The sequence below is a fragment of the Trichechus manatus genome, unplaced genomic scaffold (genome assembly GCF_000243295.1).
Source record: "Trichechus manatus latirostris isolate Lorelei unplaced genomic scaffold, TriManLat1.0 scaffold00152, whole genome shotgun sequence".
Taxonomy (NCBI): Eukaryota; Metazoa; Chordata; class Mammalia; order Sirenia; family Trichechidae; genus Trichechus; species Trichechus manatus.
The window spans coordinates 3,345,195-3,353,686 of record NW_004444088.1 but is presented as its reverse complement, the minus strand read 5'-3'; the positions used below and the strand labels follow the sequence as shown (position 1 = coordinate 3,353,686).

At 40.0% G+C, this 8,492-nt stretch overlaps 1 protein-coding gene across 1 annotated transcript; it reads right to left on the bottom strand.

Moving 5' to 3' along the window:
- Positions 1-2,399: 2,399 nt before the first annotated feature.
- LOC101344070 (ubiquitin-conjugating enzyme E2 variant 2-like) lies at positions 2,400-2,855 on the bottom strand. Its single transcript, XM_023740311.1, has 2 exons — positions 2,677-2,855; positions 2,400-2,550 (listed from the first exon to the last, which is right to left on the bottom strand). The coding sequence occupies exons 1-2, from the start codon at positions 2,853-2,855 to the stop codon at positions 2,400-2,402; spliced, it is 330 nt and encodes a 109-aa protein (XP_023596079.1).
- Positions 2,856-8,492: the final 5,637 nt, after the last annotated feature.

The window sequence follows — 8,492 nt, the reverse complement described above, 5'->3', positions numbered from 1 at the left end:
CAAGATGGTAAGAAGCTGTGGCAAGCATGACAGAGAACCAGCAGCAGCAGAACCAGGAGATGGTGCACTGGGCTTCTCAGGCTATAGAACGAGAAAGCTGAGTGCTTTATGGCAAGAGCCTTGCTGGTGGAGTTGGGCACCTAAAGAGCTTTGTAACACTTGTCCAAGCAGGGCAGTGGGGCTGAGAGGCCAAGGGTCAGGGAGGGATCTGCCTGTAGGCATGGCCAAGAAGCTGTCCTGACCGAAGGATTATACGCTGAGTCATTCCTGATCCTGAATTGTAACCTGTTACTTCCCTAATAAACCCCATAATCGTGAGTATTGTTTGTGAGTTCTGTGTAGTTATTGCAAGGAATTATTGAACTCATCAGAGAAGTAGAGTGTGCCATGGGAGGAACGGCTGGTGTCAGAATTGGTAAAAAGGTTGGCGAGAGGAGGTATGTTTGACGTCTGCTTCACTGGAAGCAGCTTTGGGCTGATGCTGATGGTGATTCTCTCTCCTTCTCGTGAAGTTAGAGGAGGTCAGATGCCCCCACCACACCATTTTTACAGTTTGTCGCAGAAGCAAATCTGCATAGCTCTGAACTCTGCGGAACTCATTCCTCTCAGATTCTGTTCCCTTCTTTGCCTTTAAAGGGGCCTTTATTCTTACTACCAGTTGCTGTGGAGTCAATTCTGACTCATGGCGACCCCACGTGTGTCAGAGTAGAAGTGTGTTCTATAAAGTTTTCTTTTTCAATGGCTGATTTTTCAGAAGTAGATGGCTAGTCCTTTCTTCCAAGGCACCTCTAGGTGGACTTGAACCTCAAATCTTTTGGTTAGCAGTGAGCGCTTTAACCCTTTACACCATCCTGGGATTCCTTTAGTCTTACAGCATGAGATTAATAGGCAGCTTCTCCTTTTAGTGATGGGCTGTGCAACAGCACCTTGAAAAATCCTTCAGAAATCTTTGCATTGCCTTGGAAGAGGAAAACATGTGAGACATCAGAACTCACTCTCATTGTACTCATTTATATTTCACCTGAAAGAGCTGAGACTTGGAAAAATTATTTTAAAATCATGGCCTCTTAGTGCTTGAAGGATCCTTAGAATGATCAATTCTAACCTTTTCATTTTATGTTAAGGAAATGATACCTGAAGTGGTTGGTAGCAGAACTAGACCCTGGACACACGCCCCTGACTCCTAGGCATCCTACTTCCTCTCTGTACTTATTATTATTATTAGGATAAATTCATGTATCAACTCTGGGATTTTGAAGAAAATATAAACCATAATATTTCTTGTTGTTTTTAGGTGCCGTTGGGTCGGTTCCAACTCATAGCGACCCTATGTACAACAGAACGAAACACCGCCCGGTCCTGTGCATCCTCACAATCATTGCTATGTTTGAGCTCATTGTTGCAGCCACTGTATCAATCCATCTCGTTGAGAGTCTTCCTCTCTTTCACTGACCCTCTACTTTACCAAACACGATGTTGTTCTCCAGGGACTGGTCCCTCCTTGTAACATGTCCAAAGTACATGAGACAAAGTCTCGCCATCCTCACTTCTAAGGAGCATTCTGGCTGTACTTTTTCCAAGACAGACTTGTTCGTTCTTCTGGCAGCTCATGGTATATTCAACATTCTTTGCCAACACCATAATTCAAAGGCGTCAATTCTTCTTCAGTCTTCCTTATTCATTGTCCAGCTTTAGCATGCATATGAGGCCACTGAAAATACCATGGCTTAGGTCAGGCACAGCTTTGTCCTCATAGTGACATCTTTGCTTTTCAACACTTTAAAGAGGTCTTTTGCAACAGATTTGCCCAATGCAATGCATCGTTTGATTTCTTCTTTTTGCTTTTTATTGACTCCCTTCACTCTTTTTTTTTATTATAAATACAGGTATCAGAACAATCCTGAAAATATTTTTCATGCTAATAGTAGTCAGAAGCCACGCCACTTCAAAAATTAACATAGTTGCGACAATATTCATTGTACCTGCTACTTTAAACAATTTAAACTGCAGCTCCTTCACTAAGCAAGATGGATAGAGCATGCCCTTGAAGGTTTCCTCTTGGAGACTGGTTTTCAGAAACATACAGCCTTCCACCGCATCCTGGCACTTCTCCAGCAAGCTTTCATCTTGTAAACCTGAATTCTATTTCCAGTAGTACTCCAGGTTTATGCTTGAATGACAGTGCCCTGAGAAAAGAGTAGTGCTGCATTTTTCCTCCTGTGACCTGAAAACATAATGAGTGTACACATATTAAGTGTATTTTTACAAATGTCTGGGTTATGTTTACCAACTGGATTTCTTTGACTTAATGTATGGGTATTTTGCATTGTGATACTTAATCAAGACATGAATGTGAGTAGAAGGTTGTTGATTTAAGACAAGTTTGAGATCCACTAAAATTAATTGTTGTATGTTTGTCTTTCTGGTGGTTGTGGAAGCTTCACATTTTCTTTGGATAGCATTAGACATCCTAGCTCTCGAAGTACAGCTTTAATGCTATATGAATTTTGCCAATTTGCTAACACTGGTATGCTCCGTGCATCCACCATTCCGCTGGAATTGTTTATTCCATTCATATTAATTTTTGTCAGAAATCTAACTGATGGAGGAGTTTCTGGGTATTTAGGTCCACATTCTACTTTCAGGCTATATATTCTGTTTTCATAATTTGTCACTTGTGGCCCAATAATTATGCCCGTCCACCTTGTAAGTGTCGTATCTTCATCATCTTCAAGACTAACCATACCATCGTCTACTCCTTTTTGTCCTTCTTCAAATTCTTCCAACAAGCAAGAATTACGAGGAACTTTAACCCCTGGACTCTCTACGAAAGGATGGACTCTGTGGTCTTCCATGTCCTCAACAGCATCTAACATTGAACATCCTCTAACTCCACTACACCACTCTTGTGGAGACTGTCATCTTCTCCAGCAGCCCAACCTGTAGTTTGATGTCTTGACTGCTGCTCTGATGGGCGTTGATTGTGGATCCAAGTAAAAAGAAATCCTTGACAACTTCCATATTTTCTCCATTTGGCAAGATGTTGCTTCTTAGTACCAAAACCAAACCAAACCTATTGCCGTCAAGTCAATTCTGACTCATAGTGACCTTCTAGGACAGAGTAGAACTGCCCCATAAGGTTTCCAAGGAGCAGCTGGTAGATTCGAACTGCCAACCTTCTTGTTACCAGCTGAACTCTTAACCACTGCACCACCAGGGCTCCAATTATTGGTCCAGTTATGAAGATTTTGTTTTCTTTGTGTTGAGGTGTAATCCTTACCAAAAAAACCAAACCATTGCTGGCAAGTCGATTCTGACTCATAGCGACCCTATAAGGACAGAGTAGAACTGCCCCGTATGTAGGGTTTTCATGGAGTGGCTGGTGGATTCCAACCACTGACCTTTTGGTTAGTAGCCGTATGCTTAACCACTGCACCACTAGGGCTCCTCCTTAATATGAATCTCTCTCTATATATTTATACCCTTTACTGGTTTTGCTTCTCTAGAGAACCCAGACCAAGACAATTAGCTTAGTTGTTTGGATATAAAAGCAGTGAAGATACATTTTCAAAGTAGCTATACCATAAAATAACTAACTTTGTTTGTTGGGATGAGCAGGCCTTTTCTTTGAATGACCAGACGACCTGGGGAGTCCATGTCCTTTGGAGCTCCCTTAATTCCCATGGAGAGGAGAGTGCAGCTTCTTCTGGTAAATACGGTTCTTTTCTTCATTCTGGCTGAGGTTTCCATGATAAATTCAGACACGGAATTTCTTTTGAGCAATAATTTTCACAATTAGTCCTGGAGATCTGTTTCCAAAAGGTCACAGCCTTGAAAACACTATGGAGCATCGTTCTTCTCTGCACACAGGGTGGCAATGAGTTGGAATCAACTCAATGGCAACCAACAATAACAATAAAGAATTTCCACCTAATTATAAGAATTGCTAAATAATTGGTTTTGCTAAATTTTCTTAGAAATTTTTGAAACATTTGATTAAAAATGAGTTCTTTGGTCAATGCTAGAGCATGGAAACTAGTAAACTGGTGATTCTAAGATGTTCTGTCAAATAAAATTACAAGGCCAAATAAGTTAGGGAAATAATGCCGTATACTTAAAATGCTTTCTTACACTCATACTGCAAATTCTAAAAAAATCCTGCCATTTATAACCCTAAACAAGTGGGTTTAAACTAACATTTTCCGAGGATAATTGACTACAGAACCTTTTGTCATAAAATACGAAATTAACATCTTGTGAAAAACAGACAGTGAAATCTTGACTGCCAAGTTGATATAAGATACTTGCTTGATAAATAAACCTACTCGTGTCTTGCAATGCACGACACTTCCATTTGCGTTTTATCTCATATATTGGCAGTATCTTAACAGTATCTATCTCTACTGCCACTTTCTGGCCAACAGCAGGATTCATTGTTGCAACACCAAAGACCCAAACCTTGCCAAGCTTGTCCCCAGAATTTCTCAAGTATCAATGTCCTGTCGAAAGATGTACTATTTTATAATACTACTTTTATGTGTGTTATGAAACAATTTTTCAGTTTCCTTTAGTCCATTTTTTTTCTCTTTTACTTAATGTAAAACTGTTCAATGTCACAGAGTTCAAGGCTATTTCCTAGGGGTTGAGTAAGCCTGGACTGAAAATAAATTGTTCATATTTCCTGAAGTTGATAATATGGTTATTACCTGGTGGTAGGAGCAATACCTTCAAGATAAAATACTAACTTTCTAGTATGGCATAAAAGGTTGAATGTGTTTGTTTGTAAGATTGCATGGAAGTGGTACACTGAGATCACCACTGACAACGGGGGCTCAGCATAAGAAATCAATGTAATCTGGGCTACTGTCTGCCTCTGTTGTCGTAAATTTGCTTTAGATCCTGGTATTTCCATAACTGGCTTCTTCCATAAATTTCACGAAGAATTGTTACAATAGCTTTGTGTTATTTTGGATATGTTGTTGTTGTTAGGTGCCTTCGAGTCAATTCTGACTCATAGTGACCCCATGAGACATAGTTTTCTTGACTGTAATCTTTACAGAAGCAGATTAGCAGGTCTTTCTCCTGCTGAGCTACGGGGTGGGTTTGAACTGCCAACCTTTCAGTTAACAGCTGCGTGCTTAACCATTGTGTCACCAGGGCTCCTTATTTTGGATATAACCATAGCTTAAGTGGTCTGCCTTCCCTGTGAGTATTTTCTATTAGTACATCCCAAGAGAGATGATTCATTTTGATTAGTTAGTCACTATCCCATTCGAAGAACTCAATAAGCAAAATTTTATGTCAATCTACTGCAGAGGCCATTGATCAACCACAAGTTCAGGTTCAATCTGACTGTCTTTGGAACTAGCCCACTATCTACCGTCAATTATGTGCAGAGTACCACCATTTGCTTCTCCTGATGCACAGGTCATGAGTACTAGCAAAAATTTCCAGAAAGAATGATCTGCTCTTTCTGTCCTCAAAGGTGATATAATGATTATGGTTTCATAGTATTTGTTTTAGTTCAAAGCCTTCACAATCCGGTGTCTACCTGCTACTTTAACAACTAATTTCCATTAGTGAGACTAGCTCACAGGGCCCAGTCTTGATGTGTTGAGTTTTGGATGTGTAGTTTCTGACTAAGCTGTAGTTTCCTGATGATAACTTATTCTATGGAAGGACCAGCACACTATTTTGCAAGGGCAGTTAGCTGTCTCTACCACTCTTAGTATTCTTATATTTGCAAATGACATAACCCCACATTAAAAAATCTTGAACAACCAAAAAAAAAAAAATTGATGGAAGTCATTCTAGAGTCATTCTGAGAAGTCAAGGAAGAGCTGCTGGGATCAACTAACCCTGGAGAACTTCAGATATGGGATCTGGAGATACAATGCCACCATGACTACCTATTATCTCTGTTTTTCCTATTTTCCATTTTGGTTTAGGCTGTGATTGGTTATAAATGAGCCCATTAGCCTTTTCTAGGAGCTTCAGAGCCATGAATTTTAATACCTTGTGTCATAATGAAATGCAGGGATTTTCTGGGAGAACAGTAAGGGAGAGAGAGAAGAAATGAGGGTGGATGGGGAAAACGATTGCTACAATATAGGAAATGGACTTGAGGTATCTGGAACTTAAGAAAGGATCATTTGCTTTATTGGTATTTCACTCAGGATCTCCCTTCCGGCACTTCTTTTTCCTACCATTTTTGTGTCTAGGAGACTTTCTCTTCCTTTGTTCTTCACATCACTTATTGTTACTTTTTTTTTTTTCTTAATCTGGTCAAATATAAAAATTCTTCTAAGGACCAGAGAGTCTTCATAGGGGTTAAAGACATCAAAAGGCAGATTTTCATAAGAAAGGCAGATAGACAGAGAGAAAGAAAGACAGAAAGCGAGAAAGAAAGATGATTTTCAGTATTCCTCAACCTCTTTTTAAGTATCATTCCCCAAGGGGTCTTTTTCGAATTCACTGGGTGGTGCAAATAGTTAAGTGCTCGACTACTAGCCAAAAGGTTGGTGGTTCAAATCCACCCAGAGGCATCTGGGAAGATAGGCCTGGCAATCTGCTTCCAAAAGGTCACAGCCTTGAAAACCCTGGGGAGCAGTTCTACTCTGCACACTTGGGGTCACCATGAGTTGGAATTCACTCCGACAACAACTAACAACAATGAGTTTTTTTAGACACTTTTTTCCCCATAATTGCCTCCCTGTGAAATTTTAATACCACCTGTATAAGGAGCCCTGGTGCGCACTGGTTAAGCTCTCAGCTGCTAACTGAAAGGTTGGTGGTTCAAACCCACCTAGCCGCTCCATAGGAGAAAGACCCAGCGATCTGTTCCCATAGATATCACAGCCTAGAAAACCCTATAGGGCAGTTCTACTCTGTCACATGGGCTCACTATAAGTCAAAAATCGACTCAACGGCACCTAACAACAGCATACTCTGTATACCTGTTTAAGTTCTATGGTCCTTTGGAGGGCCACAAAACATCTTGTAATATCTAAGATGCTTTTTCAGTCCCTAAGAAGCAATTTTTGTCCCTTAGGTTAACACCACCCTCATTGACAAGGTATTGGTTAAGGCAATACTTCTGATTCATCATAATTAGTAAGGAATAATCAAAAAAATACTTAATTTATAGTCAGTTGCCTGTGGAGAATTAGAATACCAGCTCTACCCCTTTCTATCTGTGTTTAGAAAAATCATTTAATTTCTTTGGATCTCAATTTTCTCATGTATAAAATGTGCTAAGGTTAAAATGAATAATCAAACAGGTCTATAAACATCTCATTTGCCTACATCGCAGAGTTGTGAGAACAACTTTTCCTGAGATAAGACTCGACTCACCACACTTGCCTACCAGCTCTTTCTTCACAAAACCAGAGTCTTGGTACAAGTCACATAGAAAGGGCTCAAGCGTTTGTACAGTAGGGATAGGAATGTGCCAATAAGCTCTGCATCTCAGTTGGGCAGACAGCCAGATAAGTATGTTTCCTTAGTGGAGACTTTGTCTAGGCATAAAGGAAGAGAATTTAAAACTTGACTACAGTAAATTATTTGCAATCAAGAACTGGACTAGGGGATTGCAAGTCATTCTACCATTTAACTTGTTGCTTTTCTATATAAAGACTCTGATTAGTTTTAGGTAACCTAAGATTAAAATGTGAACTTTTATTTCTATCTCTAGTTTATTAAGTACAGTTTTTGTATGTTGGACTAAATAAAAATGCGTTTATCTTTCAACTGCCCACAACTTCTAAAATGCACAATTTTTGAAAACTACTAATGCATTTAGCATTTACTGAGCACATAGTATATGCCAGGCCCTGGAGTAGGTGCACTGTAATCATTGTTTCCGATCCTTATAATAACTCGCAGAGTCAATATTACACACTGTATCAGTTATCTGTTGTAACAATATTATTTTATTTACTCCCAGTTCTTTGGGTCAGCAATTTGGTCTGAGCTCAGCTGGGCGTTTCTTCTGCTGATCTTGTTTGGGGTAACTCATGTGACAGCCATCCATGGGCGGGTAGACTGGGGCTAGTTGGTATAAACTCAAAAAACCAAACCCATGGCCATCGAGTCGATTCCAACTCATAGGCAACCCTACAGGACAGAGTAGAACTGCCCCATAGCGTTTTCAAGGAGCACCTGGTGGATTTGAACTGCTGACCTTATGTTAGCAGCCAAACTCTTAACCACTACGCCACCAGGGTTTCTGTGTATGTAGGACAGGAGGCTATAATTAACCTCAAACTCCACAGAATTTCATGGTTAAAGCAACTTGGTGATTCCATGAGCTTTTGTGTCCCAAATGGTTACATGGAGCTTACTGTGTTGCTTTAAGCTGGGTTCAACACTTGCTTTCCAGACTGAGTTGATTGTCAGTCTTAAGACAGTGAAATACAAAATAAGGCTGTATGTCAATCATTTTAAAGATTCAACAGGGTGAAAAAGGAAACAAAACAACAATGACGACAGAA